Genomic DNA, 22,005 nt, shown 5'->3' on the forward strand with positions numbered 1-22,005 from the left:
TTGTGTAGTTTGTGACTCAACAGAACTTAATCAGTTTTGAAAGTTGGGAATTTTTATATTTTAATATTTAACATATGAGTCTTAAATTTGGCAGCCACCAGGAGGGAGTGAGTTGTGATGTGTTGGAACTATCCCATTGAAGACAGTAGCTCTTTGCATTGTTGAAACTATACATTGTTGAATGAGAATGTGAAGTCTTTAGCTAACTTAGCAGTGCCTCATGGAAGAAACCTACTTGTACTTCTAGAGAACGTTCTAGTCAGTTACCCATTCATATGTAGGCTAGGGAACATGGTGGCTGAGACTTGTGTTTTGAAAACTAGGAAAGGTCACAGAACTGACAGAATTTTCTAAACTGAGAAAAGTCAGTGTGATAAACTATAAGGTCTTGAAGGACTAACATTCAAGTCCAAATATAGACATTTCAACTGACCTTCAAACAAACTGTCTTAGTCAATGTTCTATTCCTGTGAAGAGACACCATGACCACAGCAACTCATAAAATAAATCATTTAATTGGAGGCTGGCTTACAGTTTTCAGTGGTTTGGTCCATTATCATCATGGCGGAGAGCATGGTAGCACATAGACAAACAAGATGGTGGATAAGTAGCTGAGGGTTCTACATCTGCATCTGAAGGCAGCAGGAAGAGAGAGACACTGGCCTGGCTTGGGCCCTTGAAACCTCAAAGCCCACCTCCAGTGACACACTTCCTCCAAGGCACACCTAATCCTTTCAAATAGTACCACTCCCTGGTGACAAGCCTGGAGCCTATAGTGGCCATTCTCATTCAAACCACCATGCGTACTATCTAAAAAACTACCATTCAAGTAGGAAAAATTGAAACTGAGTAGAAGAGAATGAAACGGCAGACAGAATCCTGGTACTGCTTCTGATGTATCTTAAAAGTTCCCGGGAAGTTAGGTGAATGTGATAGTAAATGTAACTGTCATTGACTCGGTGACTCGGAATTTATACCGCTAATGGAAAGAGGACTTGGGGAATTGAGTTTTTCATTTTATGCTAAGGCAAATGAAGTACTTGCTCTGTTGTTAGCCAGGGAAATCAATGTTAATTAAATCAAGCTCACAATCTCAGAGTTCATGATAGAAAAGATGTTCTGATGAAGACACTGAGAAATGTCTAGTTGCTTTAACTTTGTGACTTCTGCATACAATCCCTCTTCACGCTCTATAGCAAAATCAGTCAGTTTAAGACTCATGTTGTTTGTTGTTCGCTGGCTGAAGTATGGTCACTTGTAAGCGTAATGAGAAATCTTTTGAAGTAAGATCTTGGAGAAAGCTGAGATACCATTTAGAAGGATAGTAAAGAACGGATAGAGATCACAGGACAGCAATGTGTTATAATCTATGCAGCGCTCATGGGATCTTTTTTGAAGGATTGTTCAGGGAACTTCAGTTAGAAACTTTTATCTGTTGGCTTGATTTTGGCTCAGTGCAATCATTACGTATTGCTTCTTGGGTGTTCAGAAAAAGTACTTTGTCTTCATTATTGCATAGGAGGAGAGCTGCTGATTCCCTTAAGAGCTTATGCAGAGGGTTTAGGACTTGTTACAAGGAGTGGAGACGTAAATGCAACAGTTTGGGGTTTAAAGCAGAAACACACACACACACACACACACACACACACACACACACACACACACACAAAATCAGATCTGCTTCTGGCTATTTTGTTAAGTGTCCCTGCCTAAATCCTTCCTCTGCAGTGCAAACTTTCCTGTTATCTAAGTAGAGACTATAACTCCATTTTTAGTAGTTAATTGGACAGTGACTCGAAATGGCATTCTTTCTGGAAAACCATATGGACAGTTTGGGCCTTAGCTAAGGAATAGACTGTATGAGACTCTGGAAGTTTGGGACAGTAGCAGCAGGACACAGTTCTGCAGCCACATGAGCACCAGGGTAACAGCAAAGTCTGTGTGTTGTCGGGCTGGGTGTTTAGGTGCGTTGACTGCATTTCCAGCCTCTATGGGGACATAACCTCACCCGTCATGTGGGTGCCTCTGCATGCCTTTTTTTTTTTTTTTTATTAAGCTGATGTCCCCTAATCAGTTACCGGCCAAGGAACCTGGCTCAAGAGTTTAGGACAGTGACATAAGTGTTCCATTAAATTTTAATAATTGTGAGAGGCAGATGATGACATTTCCTGGATCAGTTCTTCCTGCCTTGAGGAGGTCCTTTGCTGAATTTGATTATTACATATTATGTTGGCTTTTATTGATTACTTACACCAACACTGGACCTGAGTTGTCCTGGTAAATAAAGAAATAAGTATATTTTGGTATGCTCTGAGCTAGATCAGTGTTTCTTTCGCTGTGTGTCTGCAGCTTTATCATGTGAGATGGTGTACTGTTTGTAAGATTTGAATCAGGCAGTAGTGGGACTTGATGTCATTCTAGGTGAACCTACATTTTGCTGTGCATACAAAAGCTTACAAACACATTTTGTTATTTAGAAATGCAAACATTTATTTCAAAGTTAAAAAGGAATGCTTGCCTGAAATTCGCAGTTAATATTTCCCCGCAATTTACTTTCGTTGACAAAACTGTTTGTTGACGTAATAAGTAGGAGCAATTTAGCAACATAAAATAGCTATACTATGTCCAAAATTATGAAAAACACAAATTCAGAGATGAAACCTTTTCCCCAAAGCAATTGTTGATCCACCTGCACAAAGTCTTAGCAATGTGCTCTGACCGCTAAGCCCTGGGCAGATAGCTACATGTGTGCACTGGCTCTCGGAGTTAAACACCAAGGCTGATCTGGGGGGAAACACTTGCCTGTAACTGCAGGCCTGTCTAAGTTGCTGGGACCCCCGGACCTTTGCTTTCTTGCAGGAGTGATGAAGTAGGCCTGTGGAGTCGCTTTGTTTGGAATATGATAGAAGCGGATCGCTCTTTTCTCTTTAGAAATTACTGAGCTCTGTTGGTGCCATGGCTGATGCTTCCTCCATTCCAGAGGCTTCTTCTGGGCTCTGCAGCTCTTGACAGTGGTACTGTACTTTCAGTGGTTTGCCAGGGTACCAGAACAAGTGAATACGACAGGGGATGATTTCCTAGGAAATAAAGATCCAAATGTTATAACTTGAAACACTTGGAATATGAACAGTTTGACACACACGTGGCTTTTTTTTTTTTTTTTTTTTTTACCTGTGTTGAGAATTCATGCAGCAGAACAGTAAAATCAAAGTCGATGCCGTCATCATCAGTTTTCTGGGGGAGGGAAGACAGAGTTAGCGTAACAGGCACCACCGTGGGTTTTGTAAGCTTGGGGTTTGCGAGGCTGCGTTGTGTGTTCCCGGGGGTGGCGACTTAACTCTGCTGCTAAACACCCTGGTGGTGTTCCGGGTCAAGCTAGCGAAGTCGTGGATTCTGGTTAGGGTTTTCATTCAGTTCTATGGTAGTCTGGTTGACTGTCCTTAAAACTTTTTCCCTCTGGCATTGATGGTTTTTGTAGAAGGCTGAAGTCTGTGAGGATAAGGAGAATCTCCTGGCAACCTCAGTGATCTAGGTACTATGTGTGTGCCTCCCTGCTCCTCTGACAGACAAGGGAAAAGCACAGTATTTCTACGGTGCCTGCCATGGGCCAGATGTTACTTTTGGCAATTGATACATTTTCTCATGTGATTCTCCTGTTTGCAGGATTAAAACCTAGATCTGACCCTGGGCCACCACACCATACATGCTGCATTAAAGTGCTCCCATGATGCCGCTAACCATTGTGCTAAAACCAGTATATTAGGTATGTTCTGGTAGGCGGGCATTGGTCCACACACCCTTTATTTACTTGTTTTCTATTCGCTTTAATAAGTCAACTGCCTAGTTCCTTTTTCATATTTCTTAGTTTTATATATCAAGATGATTTTTCTCTTTAATAATAAAAATAGGGTTATTTTTAAAACCTTCAGTCTTTGGAATATAACTTTGGTCTTCTACCAAGTTTTTAGTAAAACTACTAAAGAATATGAAAGAGCCAGAAATTTAAAAAAAAAAAAAAAAAAAAAAAAAAAAACCAATGAAAGGGAACTTGATTTTGGGCTTTGTCCTTGCTTTTCTTATTTGGATGGAGATTTTCACAAGCCAGGTACAGTCAGTGAGAAGGGGGCTGGAGAAGATGCGAAAGAGGCGGATGAATCAGAAGCAGACTGTCCTTGTATGGTGACTTCCTTGCATTATTGGGTAGGTTTCTCTCTGGCCTGGCAGCACACACAGGAGTATGCAAACATCTGAGGCACAAGCCACACAATGGAAATGCACCGGGGGAAACCGTCTTTCTTAAGAGAATTAGTTACCGGCACTTCCTCTCCCAGTTACCCTTCTGAATCTGTGGGCTCTGTAGCCGTGTGTGCAACCAACTAAGAACGGAAACTCTAAGTTCTGACTGTCTGGGCAGTTTCCATTGCTGTTCCCAACAAATCAGAGTATCACAGGGATACAGCCTTTGCATTGCAGGTAGGCAACCCAGAGATAAAGTATGCGGGAGAATGTGGGGGGCTTCTGAGTCCCCCACAGATGCAAGGGGACACCTCTGTCAGTCTGGTATTCATTTGGAGGTGTGTGTTTGGCCTTGTCTGGCCTTCATTTTGGTGACTTTACCGTGCAAGGGAATGCTGACCTTTCCCAAGTTGTTGCTCACCAGTGGACCCCTGTTGACGGCCACAGACTTCGATGCCACTTCTACTGTTTCCCAAGGCCTGGCTTTATAATGCAGTCTTAAATGTTTTTAATTGTTTTTACTTACAGACATCTTTTCAAGGCAGTACTTTCTTATTCTGCTTTTGGAAATGGCATATTTTTTAATGTGTATATTTTTGAGAAGTCTTATATAGTCCACACTGGCCTGGAACTCTGGAGCGGGAGGCAGGTCTTGAACTTCCACCTCCTAAGTGCTAAGATTACAGGCAAGTGCTACCATGCCTGGCTTTCAAAGCAGCATTTTTTAAAAAATGAAATTATGGTAGTTTTCAAGTTTTAGGTAAAAAGGGGCTGGGCTGGACATCAGCAGTGGAACACCAGTTTCTTTTAATAAATGATTTTGCTCAGACCACCCACGGAGCAGGGCTCAGATTGTGTGTAGTTTGGTGGTAGAGCGCCTGCCTTGCACACATGAAGCTATAGATCATTCCCCAGTAGTGACAAAAAGAAAGACATTACACATGTTAAGTGTGTAGGTTGAATTATAACCCCCCGGGCTTGTATCTTCCTTCAGGAGGAAGGGCCCAAAGCACAGCTTGTTACAGAACTGCAGAGGTAAACAGTATACCTCACAGTCTGCCCTCCCCGCGGGTCAAGCCCTGCCAAGAAGTCATTATTTTTAATATTATTCAGAAATAACCTCTTGGGCATCTATTCAAATCATTACAAATGCCAAGTGCTTATATTCCAGATTGATGATGATTTATTATTTTTATTTTTGTAGCTTAGAACTTTAATCTTCCTGGAAACCATGGGGAAGGAAGCCTTGTTTGATCCCATTTTTTTGTGACCTACCACCCAGGTCCCCTGCATCTCCTAAGGGAGAGACTAAGCCCTACTAGAACCAGTGTGATTTTAATAAAGTAAGGAGGCTTAAACTATTAACATAAGTTATCGAAAAGAGACTTCTCAGCAGAATAGATCTGGCCAGCGAGGTAATTCTGCAATGTGTCTTGGGCTAATGAGAACCTTAAGCTGAGATAAACCTGCACCACTGAGTGGTGACCTGGTAGACAGATATTTTAGAGTGACTACAAGATCTGGTACTGGTGGATTAGAATGAGATTAATACACAGTTTTACTTTGGTCAATTCATGTGAAAGGCTGGGGGTACCGCAGAAGTCTTTATCCCCATTTTTCTTTGCTGATACAGTCACCTGTCCTCGGCACAGTCTGTAGTGTTGGGGATGCCATTTGTCCTTTGGTTCTGAAGACATGACTGCGGCTGGACGACGGGTCTTATTTTATGAATGTATTTCAGCCCTTCCTTTCTTCGCCCACTTTCCTGTTGGGCCTTGTTCTTTGGGGGCTGGGAGTTTATAAGTTTGCATTTCCTTATGTTCTTGCATTAGCAGGTAAGTTTAACCCGGAGTATTGAGATAATAGTTCCCACCCAGAAAGGTTTGGGGGGGTGAGAAGCTCCCCAACACTTCCTGCTCTGAGCTGTCTTGGCTTTATCAGCTCCGTTGCCCTGTTAGGAGGAGGGAGGGAGATGTAACAAAACACACTGGACCATACCCTGACTGGTTGGTTACCTAGCAACAATCAATTTAGGGTAATTCCTGTTAAAAGACACTCTATACAAAGATCAGTGAAGGAAAAAAAAAAAGCTAGGTTCTATTTGATGTCTGTTTTCCAATGGTCTATGGAAAGCAGACTAAATTATTATTGGCATTAAAAATACTAAATGTTTGGCAAGTTCCTCAGAAGACACAGACGGTCCATCCGTGGGTAAAGCGTGAACGTGTTTCCTGTTGTTAGTACTTACAGTTGGTTCAGCTTTCACTCTGGAGAAAGCCCTCTCTCCCTGTATCACATTTACCTGGGAAGAATCCCAACCCCAGTGGAAGGCAGCTGCTCACCTGTTTCCCCCTGCGAAGAGTGACAAACCCCCTGCACAGGTCACTCACATTCATGTGAGGGCCACCTCATCCCCAACACATCCGCTCATTGTCACCTCCCTGGGAGGACAGAGCAGAGAGCTCAGAGGCTCCCGCCTGGGCTACTGTCACCTGTGACTGTCATCTGGCTGCTGTCGTCTCCGTCCCCTACAGGTGGAGTCCACTGTCAGCTCTAAGGTTAGAAGAGTGTTAGATCCAGTCTTCAGCAGCTTTGTATACACCACCGCTTGAGAGCCTTCCCAGTCAGTGGTTTAAACACCATCACGTGGGCCTGATTACAGCCCATCGCTGTCTCCTAAACACAAACCTCTGTGACAAGATGACTATCCATATTGTCTTCTCGCCACAAACCAAGACCGTCTCCTCTAAAACTGCTTGATGGCGTCTTTTCCAATCAGTGCATAGAAACTAGCCTTCCAGGTTCAGGCCCCAATCCTGAGACTCCTCTTTCAGCGCTGACCACGTTCCGATGTTCACATCCACCCCTAAGCAGTATTGCCAGTCCACCTGAATCCAAACACGCCACCACCTCCCTTGCTGCCTCTAGCCCATGCCTCCACCACGCCTTCCGGCTCCTCCCTTGTTTCACTGTAGTCTGCTCTCAGAATGGAGCCAGAAAGATCCTGTGAAAATCACATCCTGTCTCTCTCCTCCTAACAGGATAAAGGCAAGCCTGGGCTAACGACCTCCCAGACTGACAGATACCCTCCACTTCCGGCCGTGCCATCTCGTTTCCTGCTCAGGCTCTCTGATCACTCTGCATGACCACTGGGCCTTGCCGCTCCCTCGACCATCGGCCACCCTGCTGCCCCAGTTCCATGTCTCCTTCTCTCGCTCTCGGGGCCTTGTGGCTTCTGATCCAATGTCACCTCTACCTCCATTAGCCTTACTTTGACCATGCAAGCTGTCTAGCAAGAGCCTGTGGTTCCTCCTGGCTTTCTTCTTTCCATAGCGTTTCCCACCACTGTTGGATATATATTCGTTGGCTTGTTAACTCTATCTGGCTTCTTTCTAGAATTGGGTCTCATTGAAGTCAACGAAGGTGGTTTTGTTTACAGCTACCTCCTCCATCCCTAACACAATACCTGAGCCATTGTGGCCACTCAAATATTGGCTGAATGAATGAAATGTAGTTAAAGCTCCTGCCATGAAGGTAAGAGTTCCCGCTGGTTCAGGCTGGGAGCCCGGCGTCCATTGTGGCTCCGCTGACCCAGCTAGTTTTCAGGTTCTTACCAACTGCTTCACACTGGTGAGCTGGGCCAAGTAGTAGTGAAGGAACTGGGTTGTCTTCTCCCACATCACATAAGAGCTGCCGAGAAAAGCTAAGTCCCAGATGGGTCTCAGCGAGGGATCAATATGTCCATGATTATCTGAGAAGGAGAAAAAAGCACATTTGTACTAAGACATTTTAAGACGAAATCTGAGAAATTTCAGTAATGAAATTAGGGATTGAGTATTAGATCGTCTCACCAGGAGTATCTTGAACTGGACATGAGGTTAAGATGGAGGTTATGTGCTTGAATTTGCTACACCAAATAAATATAAACTGACTTAATGGCAGTTTGTAGCACTATGGATGTATGTATGCTAAAACAGCCATGATACTAAACATTAATCTAGACATTTGTTAGTTGAAGTCCACCGCCCATCTCCTTACCTGCTGACTTGGCTTGAAAGTGAGTGCCATTGTGTCCTTTAAAGCTAACTAATGACATGACAGCTTCCCAGTCACTTTTTTGAACACATGAAAAAATCAGATGGATTTTTCCTGTGCTGTTTGTTTTTTAACCTTTCATTTATATTTTTTTTTACTCAGCAAATCCTTAAAATCCACTCAATGTCCGACTTCAAGAGACAGGGATACTATGGTTAATTACTTTTAGAAAGTCAAACTTTATTAAATAATATCACGGATTATCATTGCGTACAGTTTGGTGGAGACACCCTCTGTCGTGGCCCGCCAGCAGTGCGGTGCTCCAAGGCGAGCTCATTAGGAAACATTCTTCAGGTAAAGTAAATTTTAGCATACATCCTATTGGTTAGTCTGTGGGGATCCAGCATTCAGAGATGATCCCCTGATGGCTGTGGTTGGGGGTGGGGAGAACTTGTCATGCAAGCTGGAAGACCCGAGTTCAATCCTCAGACCCCATATAAAGGTGGAAGGAGAGAATTGACTCCACAAAGCCAGCCTCCATGTGCACGTCCCCCACCCTTCACCCCCACATAGAAATCAAAATAAGTCAACATTAGAATTTGAGGAAGCAAATGGCTCATGCTCCGGAAAGCAGAAGGTAAAATTTTCTCACTGCATGTGCGCAGGCTGGCATGCTCTGAGCCTATAGAAAGGCAAGAGCTCGCATGTGGCTGTGTTTTAGAGAGCAAGATGATATTAGACGTAATGGGTGTACTGGAGGCCCGGCACTTGGCAAGTGCTTGTAGAAGAAAACTTGTTGAGAGTAGAGCTGAAAGGCCTTGGTTTCCTGCTCTGCCATCAGCCACCATGACATGATTCCTCTAAGGATTTGGTCTCTCGTTCTCTTCTGTTACCACCCATACAAGTGCCTTCACGCTTAGAGCCGAGCACTGTGGTCCTCCACTGACTTCTCAAGCTAACTCCTGTAACCCAGTTGTCGACCTGCCAGAACACGTTGATCAACAGGGATCTGTGACTGTATTCATGTTATCGTAGAGAAGCTTCCGACTTCTGCTGCTTGGCGGAATTATTAGCACTTTGTGAATGAATTTATAGTTTCTCCTTGATGTGAGCAGCTAGCTGAATCCTTAGGGTTGCGGGACATGTCATGCAGGACTCCAACGCCAACACAGTGACAGGAATGTCTCTGCCTTGGTCTCCTGTCTCAGGGTTCTGGCATCCTTCCCCCCCCCCCCTTCTTTTCCAGTGACTGAAACTTCCTTCAGCTCCCCAACGCTTTCTTATCTTACTGTAGCTTTAGATTTGTGATAGCCAAATGCATTACCCTCAAAGATAAATGAGTTACACTAAAGATGGTCAGCAGTGAGGACATGTGACCGGGTAAGTGCACTTAGCAACATGGGGTGTTACTGATAATCTGAAGCTCCTCCGGCCTTTCCCTCTGCCCACAGATGTTTATCTGTGGGAAGTTTGAGGACTAACTAAAGAGAGAAACAATGGGGAGCTAGGATTAGATTGTCTTGTTTATTAATTAAACTACGAAAGTTCATCACTGTGCACTAACTAAATATTGACTAGAAACTGCCAAGACTTGAACTGGTTACTCCAAGCCTGTCTCCATACTTGGCCTCAATCTAAAGTCAGCCCTCTGGTTTGTTTTTGTTTCTAGAAATTTATAAATTCAATTGATTACAGACATCCACTGTGTTACTTGATTTCGGCTACTCAATATATCAAAAGTCATTTCCTATTGGAAACTGGATAAGTAGGTTAAAAAGGCAGTCACAACGAACAAAAGTATATTTTTCAACAAATAACAAATAAACTATAAATTACGTTAAAGTAGGAATATATTGCATGATTTATTGAATCACAACATTATTTTATAATAAAAGTTCATGTCTTTTAAACAGAATAATTTTATTTTGTACCTCCTAGTAATAATTAGTACTTTATAAAAATTTAAGGTAACTGCCCCAGTCCATTTTATCCTGCACTCATTCAGTGAATCAGGACTATCCCCTTGATGCTATGAAACAATGAGATCATTAATACACAGCTCACCTTAGAGATCTGTGAACTTTCAGAAAAATGTCCCTGGTCTCCTCAGCTTTCACATACTCATTAATGCATCTGTCTAGTAAACCAAGGCTTTGATCATCAGTAGATAGTTTTGCATACATGAGCATCAGCATCCCTCAGTGTCTGCTGAACTCAAAGTGAGAGCAGAACTCAAACTTTGTTGATGAAAACTGCCCTCCACTTATTTATGGATTTGTGTGTGCTCGAGAACGTGTATGTCTCTGTATTTGTATATGCATATGTGTGTGTTCTGGTGCATGCATGGAGGACAGAAGAGGTGTCATGTCCTCTGGAGCTGGAATTAACAGGTGTTTGTGGGATACCTAGCTTCCCCTATGGGTGATGGGATCCAAACTCTGTACCTCAGGATCGTGCAACCAATGCTTTTCTCCACCTTTTCAGCCCCAATATTTTTTTGTGTGTGTGTGTGATGTTGTACAGTAGCCAAATCTAGGGAGATTGCAGAATGGCTCCTAGGAGTACACAGTTCTTAGTAAGTGAACAGGATCCAGTTGAGTGGCTCTATTGAAGAGTGTCCCAAAGCTAATGCTACTGTGGCAAATTCTGGTAAAAGTCCTATCCAAGGTCAGCGGTTAAGAGCCTGTACTGTTCTTGTGGAAGACCCACACTGAGCAGCCCCCATCCACCTGTAACTCCAGCTCTGGGGATCTGATGCCCTCTTCTGAACTCCATGGACACAGGCTCTTACATGGTGCATGCGCACGCGCGTGCGCATAGACACAGTTACACATAATTAAAAATAAATCTTTTTTAAAGCATCAGATGATCCCTACTTCCAAATCTAAGGGAGAAACAAGATGTCGATGCAACTGTAGATTTTTAAATATTAGTCATTAGCTCACTTATTCCAAGCAACATGAATATCTCCAACACTATTCTGAATTCTCATAGTTCTTTGGCTCCAGATTTGATCTTCCTTGTCAAGGAAACGCATTAGGTGAGAATCACTCAAGGCTGCTGTGATATTAGAAGTGCAAGCATTTGGTCAGTGTCAGTAAGTGGGGGCAGATGCCCGTGAGAAACGGAGCCTGGGGTTCGCAGGTGTTGATGAGGAATCGAAGGGTATCTGGGCCAGTGAGCAAACTGAGCGAGCGTGTGGGGAGGCGAGTGCTGGAGTGGTCAGATGTCAAGCTCATGCCCAAGTGCAAGTCCAGAGATGACTTTTGTGGTTTGGGAAATTGGATTTGCCAGTAAGTGCTGAATGTCTAGTGCTGCCCACACACTCTGTTGAGTGCCAAGACAAATGGGCTGCTCTCCACTCCAGCTGAGTCACTGCAGAGGGCAGGGCACATCTCTTGGAGACGGCTCCACTGCCCATTAGCCACTGACCTGAAATGAGATAAACATGACCCCACTGCAGCAGCCCAGAATGGCCCAGACAGTCACTCAGGCAGCCCTGGGCCAGAGGGACTGAGCACAGACATGGAGTATCTTGTCAGCTAAACCTCCCAAGGCTATCAACAAGAACTCTACGAGTGTCACCTCGGGTTCTAGACTCCCCTGCAATCTGTACTCCAGTCTACACAATTGTCTTTGCAAGGACTTCTGTCTTTTGTTCCTAGAGTCAGTTCTTGTGTCCTCATTCTGGGATGCAAAAATGGTCAACTAAAGGGACTCAGCTTTTGGTAGCTTTAGTGTACTGTACAGATGAACAGAAAATGACACCTGGGAGCCTCATTAAAATAATGAGACATCCCGATCTATAGCTGAACTTTAGCACCTCTCCAGACATGCAAATGTAAATCATCATTCTTTTTATGATCTAGTGATTATATACCTTCCTGAATATAGGGCTCCTAGCTACTGATTCATACCAGGGATGCTGACGATGTCCAGAGGACTCTTCAGTTGCTTCACTTGCTTGTAAAGCAGATAATCTCTTTCTTGTCTCTTCATTTTCTCAATGAGTCCTGTGCAGGTGACATTAATGGCTGGTCTGGGTTTTTGATTCTTGAAAAACACCCTTGCAGAACATTTGCCCAAACGTTCCTCAGCTTCCTGCAATGAAAGTTTTGAAGTTACCCAAGAAGGTTCCTTATCAACTGTGCCCACTGCAATTCACAGAAACCCAGACTGAGAATCCATTGAGCTTGGCAGGCTGGAATCAACAGAGGGGGTTTAACTATAGAGAAGGTGATTTTTGTGCTCGTGGCTTGAGGTTAGCGGGAACTGTAAACTGGCTAGAACCCAGAATCACCTGGGAGACGGACCTCTAGGCATGCCCAGGGTGGATTGTCTTGATTGTATTAATCAGGCTACCTGTTGTTGGGTGTCTGTGATCCTGGGTTATGTAAATGGAGAGAGGGAGCTGATCGGGGGAGGGGGGGGCCCAGGCTCATCACTCACTGCTTTCTGATGATGGGTGCACTGTGACTTCCCACTGATGGACTGTGCCCTGGAACTGTGGGCCAGACAAATCCTTTGTCTCTTGTTGCTTTTGTCTATATTTTGCCACAGCAACAGAAAGGAAACCGAAGCAGAGTAGTCCTTCAGTCTTGCTGTCATTTCAACTTTTTACCTTTGGATTTCGTCTTTATGTAACAATGCCGGATGGACCTCTTGCGAATGAAGAAATCACATTGCTGTCTGTGGAGCCCTTCTTGGCTCACACTACCAGGACAGTGGCTGCTTCACTCTGTCTGGAACTAACACTATGGTACTTGGACATTAAGCTTACTAACTTGAGTCAGAAGACGACGCTGGTTCCTATTGACAAAAATGCCAGCATGTGCACGCATGAATTAGCTCCTTTCCTAAAGACCAAAATGCTGACTTCTAAAAAGGAACCCACTTCATGTCTTCAGCTCGTATGACTCGAATTGGTTCCTCTCTGAGCTCAGCTACTAACCTAGGCTATAATAATTCTGCCTCCTTATTCTGAGATCTCTTCCAAATTAAACACCCCAATCATCCAGATAGGACAACTTCAGCCACTGAGTAACACTTGCGTGCACTTAGACTGTGGATCCTGTGACCACCCCCACTTATTTCAAACCCGAAGACTTCAGGTGTATGCTCTTGGATAGTGATTCTTCTCCATTTTGGTCAAGGTTCTTTAACTTGACCATTAAAGCCAAGGACCTATCCCTAGCAAAACGCATAGGCTCATACCATGGGCATTGGACTTGGAATGAGGAGTTCACATTCACTAGCTGCAGCCCCACCCAAACCAAGCCATGGGCTCCTAGTCAGGGTGTCCTATCAGACCATGGCTGGTGGAATAGTTGAAGCAATAATCTTCATTTCTCTCCCCGCTCCCCCTTTTTTTCAAGACAGGGTTTTCTCTGTGTAGCTTTGGAGCCTGTCTTGGAACTAGACCAGGCTGGTCTCGAACTCACAGAGATCCACCTGCCTCTGCCTCCCGAGTGCTGGAATTAAAGTTGTGTGCCACCACCGCCTGTCCCTTCGTTTCTTTTTAGTGATTTAAATGGCATCCTGGTTTTGAAGCAAGAACCAGAAATAAACTCAAAAGGTCCACTGTGAAAGAAATTATAATCAAAGTTGGGTCTTCAAAATAAGCCGGCTTCTAGAACCGAAACAAACTTTCCATTGGGTAACTTTTCTCTAGGAGAGTCTATTCCTGATGGGAGGAGGGGTTTCCGGAGTGCACTAACTCATATGCTAATTAGTGGTGCAGCACAGAAAAATGGAAAGGCTCTTCAAGCTATCAAAGAGGGCCCACCCCTCCCTCCTTTGATGTTAGCCCTTTCCTGGGAAGAGGAAGAGAGCTAGGTATTTATGTCCTCTCCGTGTGCCTCCCATCAGACAGCTCTGCTGTGCTGTGCTGTGAAGATGAAAGACTGACCTTCACTCCAGTTAGCTGGCTGTGCTCTTAGAGTACCGGCCCATCACATCCAGAGGAGTGTGTTCTTGGTCAGAAGAGCCCAGTCATCGTTCGCTTTTAGCTTCAATGTTTGCCATTTGCAAAGCTAGAAATCACAGGCATCTTTCCAGTACATTCAGAAAAATTAACTCTGCAGTTAATAAGCAAGGTCTGCCTGCATGTATTGTGCTAGAACTTGCTTCTGAATCCTGGCCAGCTTTCTTCCAGAAGCACTAGGTCAGGGACGCAGGCCTTTCCCTCTGAAACTCTGCCTCCCTGTCATACTTTGATGTGGGGCGCGGCTTGCAATTCCCAGGCTTCTTAGGCTCAGACCACCACTGCTGACAATCTGGGCTGGCCTCTCCACCCATATTCTGGTTGCCACCTCTCAGGCAGACTCTTCACAGGGACGTCCATCTTACTCTCTCATGAAAATGGGGTGAAGGCAACCTAGAAAATCGTGGGCTGCATGGTGGGGACGGCAGAGAGGCAGACAGTGCCTGCAGCATGCATGGGCACTGCTCTGTGTTTTATGCAATGCCTCTGTGTAAATGATTCTCTAACCTGATACAGAATTGGCCTCGTACTGTGCCAGCCTGCCAACTAGAAATGTCACCAGCTGACAGGAAAAAGAACATATTGGCATTTCACAGTGAGTCATTCTAAGGACGATGAAGTGTGAGGAAGGACACCCAAGGGAGTTGTGAAATTCTCTCCCAGAGGGCCCTGAGGAAGGGGGAAATGGCAGGTATGTGGACGATTCTAAATGCAGACATATGAAACCAGTAACTGTTGAAGCCATTACTGAGAGATCAGAAAAAGGGGTCCCCAAGCATGGTCCAGGAATTCCCAACTGCTGCCACAGAGCTCTGTAGCCCAATATCTGTGACCTGAGCCTTTGACCAGGACAGATATGTGATCAACCAAAATTCCTCCAATTTGCAGGGCCCTTATTTACACGTCAGAGATCGCACAATTGGAAATTACATGCAAAGTGGCTCACAATAACTTCCCAGAATAGCACAGCTGCCAATCTGAACTGTGTCTTCACGTGACGGGAATTACACACCATGAAATGGCTTTTGAACACCATCTCCCAGAAGAAATGGTTATTTCAAGAAAATGGAAGTGCTGGGCATAGGAAGCCTCCCTACAAGTCATTGGTCAGGGAGGCCGGAGAGGTACTCAAAACTCTGTAACTAAATATTAGGTCCCTGTTTCTGAAGACTTCAACCATGGTTGCAAGACATCAATCAGGAAATCAGTCTCAAACTGACGAGGAAGCTCTCCCTGCTGGCTGGGTTTCATCGCACTGGAAGGTGCTCCACAAGCTGCTGGGGGAGAAAAGCCATCAATGGTCTTATTCAGCACGGGGGCCTGCAAGCTGCAACACTGACTTGCCGGCAAAGCTGTAGCCACGGGTGCAATAGTGGCATGAAGCTTACGGAGGTAACCAATCAGTTTCTGCTACAACTCGAGGTGTGCTCCATAGGACTGGTTGCATGTCTGCTACTAGAAGCCTTGTCAAAAGCCCATGGCTTGGGAAATCAGAGGCCCCAGGGGTGTTGTTTTGATAAATGGTCATTCTGTCACACTGCCTTCTTAACTATTTATGTTTATACCCATAGATTTGTGTTACTTTCCACCTTGGTCAGGGAAGCTTCTTTTTCAGGGAGTAGCGGTTAATGTTGAGTCTTATGACTGGTCAAAAGGCTGGGAAGAAGTGAACATGAGTGCTCAGCCAGAGATGAGTAGATGGGACATCTGGTCAACCTCGACATCCAAGTCTCAGAGAACATCAAAGAAGAGCGCATAAAAAGAATCTGAGTCAGAGGTGAGGATGAAACCTATGGAAAAGTCTTCATGCTAGAGAGATGGGGCAACATTGAGAGCACTGGCTGCTCTTCCAGAGGACCCAGCTTTGATTCTGAGCACACACATGACACAATTGTCTGTAACTCCAGTTTTAGAGTCTTCTTCTAACGTCCAAGGGCACCAGGCGCACACACAGTGCACAGACATACATCAAGGCAAAACACCCATCCACATAAAACAATTTTTTAAAAGGCTGTCTTCCATGACAGGGCTGATGCCCATATCAACTCAACCCACAGCAGATGTGGTGACCCACACAAGGTCAAGCCAGCCAAGATTCTCCCATGGATTGGGGCCTCAGCAGGCCCCACCCTTGGCTGAGGAGCTACTGGCAATTGATGGCTGCTAGAGAAGGGAGACACTTCTCTGTAGCATGAATCTTAAAAGTTCTTATTAATAAGATCAAACCTGAGGCCAGTTATTGGGGTGAACACTGGAATATCAGAGAGCCAGAACAAGCCATAGCTACCTCTCCTCACTGGATCCTCAGCTGGTCTTGTTTCCTCAGACTGGAGGCTTCTGAGTCCTCATCCAGAATGGGTCTCAGCTGAATTGCTGCTTAAAAGCCTGAATGCTTAACCAGGCCAAATGCTTCTAGTTTCTGGTCCTCACACCTTATATACCTTTCTGCTTTCTACCACCACTCCCTGGGATTAAAGGCTCGCTTTCTGAGATTAAAGGCGTGAGTCACCATGCTTGACTGTATCCTTGAACACATGGATTTCTGCCTCTGGAATGCTAGGATTAAAGGCGTGTGCTACCACTGCCTCTATGTTTAATATTGTGGCTGTTCTGTCTCTGACCCCAGTTAAGTTTATTAGCGTGCACAATATTTTGGAGAACACAATACCACCACACTTCTCTGCCCCAGTGGATGGCCACACACATCTGTATGTGGTCGCTACTGATTAGACTCCGTGTGCTAATCATAATAATTACAATAGTGATAATCACGGACATGAAGTCTGGAGGGAGATAGGTTGGTGGGTGTTGAGGGAATTGGAGAAAGGCACGAGGGGGTGGGAAAGCTCAAGCTACATTGTATGCAGATATGGAACTTTCAAAGAATAGATTAAAATATTTTAAATGAAAATTAAACATATTGACTTAAGAAAAAATCTACCATAACTGTAAAAGAAATTCCCCAATGGAGTCCCCGCAACCATCCCGCCTTCCATGCAGGCTAGATGCTGGTTACTGCCCAGCCTGCTGCCATCTTACAGCATGCTCAATAAGCTCTTCCCCACTGTCCTGAAGGTAAGATCACTTGCCGTCTGCCGGTCTTGCCTCACTACTGTGGTAGGTACCCAGTCTCCTATTAAGATTCTCACTTTTTCCGTTAAAGACTGTATGTATTGACTTTGCTACTAGGTTACATCACTAATTATGGCAGCTTACCTCCTCAGGGTTGTAGCGCTCTGTGCTAAACACCAAGTTCACTTCACATCCCTCTTGGGGGTCGACCTGAAATACAGAAACTGAATCTTAACATTGTGGGAGCATCACAAGCATTTTCATATCAACAATCATATTCTTGTCGGTTTAGAGTGGGGCACACCTTTAACCCCAGCACTCAGGAGGCAGAGGCAGACAGATTTCTGTGTGTTTGAGGCCAGCCTGATCTACAGAGTGAGTTCCAGGACAGCCAGGACTACATAGGGAGACTCTGTTTCAAAATGCAATTAAATAACTCATGTTCTTGGGGCTGGAGAGATGACTCATTCTTAAGAGCAATTTCTCCTCTTCCAGGGGACCCAGGTTCAATTCCCACATTATTGCTCACAACTGCCTGTTACTCCATTATAGGGGTCTGGGGATGCCCTACAGGCAGAAATAATGAAGGCAGCCTCAGTTCTTATGCTCTCTGATACAGTCTCAATATTGAGTGTTCCCTAAAGATCCTGTTCTAAAGGCTTAGTCTCTCAAGGTGCCATTGGGAGAGGTGGGACTTTAAGAGGTAGAGTCCAGTGACAGGTCTTTGGGCCACTGAAGCATGCCATTGCAAGACCATGCATAGTCTCTTCCCTGTTCTCTTTTTTCTTCCCTGGCCATGAAGAGGACAGTTTTGTTAGTCACACATCCCCACTGCGATGCGCTTTCTCACCAAAGGCCCAAACACAGTGAGATGGAGCCAGCATGGCTTGGAACTCTGAAACTGTGAGTCAAAAGTAGAACTTTTCCCTTTATGAGTTGACTGTCTTGGGCATTTGCTGTAACAGAAAGCTGTTTGACATGGTTTCCCCTTACAACTTTCACAGGTGGGCAGATTTTCTAAGCTTTTCATAGGCATATTTGGATGTCTTAAATTTCTGAACTGAATCTAGCACATATTTTTGGAGTAAGCTTAAATTATCTGCAATTTTATATTGTTTGTCACCATTTTTAAAACAGACCAAAATAGGGGCTAGAGAGATGGCTCAGAGGTTAAGAGCACTGACTGCTCTTCCTAAAGGTCCTGAGTTCAAACACACACACACACACACACACACACACACACACACACCTCATCCATTCCTACTATAACAACTGGATAAGAGATAGGAGTGAGTGGCAGTTATTTATGTAGAAAATATTTACATAGGAAAATGTATGGCTGTTTCTGGAAGGGAATGGTGTTTGTCGAGGGGTCATTTTAAGCTTTCAATGTGTTACCAGAAGTCTTTCTGTCCACCCATTCTTCTTCTCCACTTCTTGTACCAGGCACTGGGAACTAAAAGATACCTAGACTTCCCTAGCCAGCTTTCTCAGGACTTACTACAGTGTGGAAGCAGTTGAGCACAGTCAATGTGGCGGAGGGCAGCCTTGTGGGTCCTAAGTTTAGGAAGGTTTTCTGCAGTAGGTGAAGCCTGAAATAACTGTTTTTTAATTTTTAAATTACATTTCTTTGAGGTGTGTGTGTGTGTGTGTGTGTGTGTGTGTGTGTGTGTGGTGTGTGGTGTGTGGTGTGTGTGTGTGTGTGTGTGTGGTGTGTGTGTGTGTGTGTGTGTGTGTGTGTGTGTGGTGTGTGGTGTGTGGTGTGTGTGTGTGTGTGTGTGGTGTGTGTGTGTGTGTGTGTGTGTGTGTGGTGTGTGTGTGTGTGTGTGTATGTGTGTATGTGTGCGGGTCAGGGGACAACTTGCAACTCCTTCTACCATGTGGGTCTCAGGGATCCAACTCAGGTCTTTAGGCCTGGTGGTGTGATGGCTAAAGTTACTTTTCAACTTGAAATTACTGCGCTTAAAAGATCTATGAAACAAAAACACCTCTGACCTGTAAGCCCTGCTTGCCCAAGGACAGATAACTTCCTGGAATGCTGGGGCTGTTGTTCATGTAAAACACAAGTCAAGTGTTTTCACTTCTGTAAACAAGCTTGGTTGCACCAACTGCACAGGATGTGTGCTTGATCACATGTAGGCAGAAGTATGTTAGGATGTGTAGTTGCCTCTGATTGGACGAAGGCAGGAAGTACGTAGCCTTGTGGGTTTTGCCTTTATAAGCCCTTGCCTAATGTAATTTGGATCCATACTCTGGGAATTCCAGGTATGGATCTGGCCAGCATCCATGGTCTTGGCCAGTCTTTAATAAAGCTTGCTTTAAATTGGGCTCCAAAATTGTGGTACTGGCCTTATTCTTGCCCGGTTGGCTTAACAGTGGCAAGCACTTATACCCACTAATCCATCTCACCAGCCCCTGAACTAACTCCTGAGCCATTATTAGCCAGACAAAAATATGGACATAAAGGGTAGGACTTGGCATATCAGGGAGAATGGTTAGAGCCCACAGAAGGCAATGCTCCTTAACCACAGGTTCTAGGCCTTTAATGGCTTGCTGCCCTGGCTCTGGGCCCCTGCCCTCCACATCTGCCCTTGAGGATCTGGCCATGGGCCCAGCATGTTCCCTAGGGTTTCATAGTTTCTGAGTGCAGTTGTATCTGTGGGAGCCAGAACTTCCCTCGGGTTTCCAGATGGGGGTGGGCAGAGATGGAGGGGAAGCCCTTTAAGAGAAGAGAAGGAGGAAGAAGCCAAGCCAGATGGGAAGCATCTGAGGTGTGCAGGAGGACTTAGCAGAGGTGGTTGAAGTGTGGAAGTGGACAAGATCCTCCAGGATGACATATAGAAAGAGAAGAGGCAAGAAGAACATGAGCCTTCACATCAATAACAAGTCAGGGCTGCTGATTTGCCAGACAGAAGCATTCTTCAGGGTCTTCCTTATTCTGAAATAATCCTGCACATTTAATTTATTTTTGTTGTTGTTTGCTCGAGATGGGGTCTCACTTGTAGCCTTGGCTAGTCTGGAACTCACTATTTAAAACTCACAGGGATCTACCTGTTTCTGCCTTGGAGCACCAAGATTAAAGGCGCTAAGGGACTTAAGATAGTATTTACATTATTACTATCTACTATAATAATACTGTAATATTGTACTATAATACTGTAGTATTACATTATTACATTGTCACATTTACATTGGAAACACATGAAGCTAAGTGAAGTGCCAGTAAAATATTCTTTAGCAGGAGGGGGTAAGAGAAAACCATGGCCAGGTTCATCAAGGCTTCAAATGTCACACCTAGCTCATCGTGCACCACGGAAAAGAGAGATAACACTTACAGGTTCCAAAGACTTTAATAATTCACCACAGAAGCAGGTCACTGATAGATCAGGGCTGCAGGACAAGACTCAGGAGCCTTGCTTTTTCTGGCAGCCCTGAGCAGGGGCAGAAGCTGGCTTTATAAGCACAAAAATCACAAACATTTGTTGCCAAGTTACAATTAAAAATTTCCCCCATCAGGAATCAAAGACCAGGGACTTTCCTTGTGAGTTCCGTCATTGTCAACCGACACAGAATGTAAGCCTTTCAGTCCAAGCAATCAGATTCATCTGTCCTTTCTGTTGTTAGGCACAGCCATAATGTCTTAGAGAACTGAGGGGCGTAACAGACTGTTTCTATTGTTTAAGGAGGAGGTTGGTCAGCCACTGGAAAGCTCTCAGCTCCTCCAGGGCTTGGGAACCTGAACTTGACTGCACCCTATAAGTAAAATGGAGTCTGAAGTCAAAATGGCAGTACTTGGGACAAGATGCTTTTGTCTGCTCCCTTCATAAAGGGAGCTAGTCTCTCTCTGAAGGGTTGTTTTCTCTGCTGACTGGATCTGCTTATTTTAACTTGGCACCCTTGAAAGCTTCTACTTTTCATCCAGGATAGGATTTTGGTTACTTTTAGTCATTCTTTATCGGGTATCAAGGCTCTCCTATCTAATCTCCCCAAATCCTCTCCCTCTTCCTTAGCCTAGTCACAAGCTGCTTTGCTGGCCCGTGAGAGATAAGGCCCACGAGGCCGGGCCACTTTCATCTGGAGTGGATTAACTTTGCTCTTCAGCACCACTGGCTCCAGGATTACAGGGTGTCTGCCTTACCCCCCAACCCTGAGCTAGGTGAGGGGAAAGCAGGCAAAAACAATACCATTGTCTGCCCTCAGGTAGCCTAGAGCAGAAAGGACTCACTTATGTGCCACCGTAGACGTGATTATCGGATTCGAGTGTTGACTTCTGAGCTTTGAAAGGCTAGGATCCAATCTAGGGATCTGGGGGTGGCATCTGAGTCCAACTCTGAGGATGGACGAGGAACTGGAGGGGAGTGGGTGAGTCATCTCATAGGGAGTGAGGAGAAGGGTAAAGGGGCCGAGGAGCAGTCAGGAGAACTGGAGGACAGAAAGGCTAGAGTCAGTGCCTGAAGCGGCTGACCAGGTGGGAGAGGACTGCCCTGAAGGTTACAGTGCGCATGACGTGGGGGGCGGGGCTTTTACAGTGCGCATGGCGTGGGGGGAGGGGCTTTAAGAAGGCCTCTGGTGGGAGAGCAGAGAGGGATACCCACAGCAAGGAGAGGATGGAACAGAATGTAGAGAATGCAGGAGGCTTCCTGAGTAGACACTAGGCGGGAGGGGCTTGAGCCAAGGCA

General features: G+C 45.0%; 1 protein-coding gene across 1 annotated transcript in view; it reads right to left on the minus strand.

The window, feature by feature from the left end:
- Nucleotides 1–2,464: 2,464 nt before the first annotated feature.
- Rarres1 (retinoic acid receptor responder 1) overlaps nt 2,465–22,005 on the minus strand; it is a 39,022-nt gene continuing 19,481 nt past the window's right edge. Inside the window, exons 2-6 of the mRNA XM_006972633.4 lie at nt 17,471–17,536; nt 12,189–12,372; nt 7,851–7,987; nt 3,172–3,234; nt 2,465–3,077 (exon numbers count right to left, since the gene is read on the minus strand). Coding sequence (XP_006972695.1) covers nt 2,928–3,077; nt 3,172–3,234; nt 7,851–7,987; nt 12,189–12,372; nt 17,471–17,536 — 600 coding nt within the window. The 3' untranslated portion in view covers nt 2,465–2,927. The remainder of the gene's footprint in view (nt 3,078–3,171; nt 3,235–7,850; nt 7,988–12,188; nt 12,373–17,470; nt 17,537–22,005) is intronic.

This window comes from Peromyscus maniculatus, chromosome 6, assembly GCF_049852395.1.
Source record: "Peromyscus maniculatus bairdii isolate BWxNUB_F1_BW_parent chromosome 6, HU_Pman_BW_mat_3.1, whole genome shotgun sequence".
Lineage (NCBI taxonomy): Eukaryota > Metazoa > Chordata > Mammalia > Rodentia > Cricetidae > Peromyscus > Peromyscus maniculatus.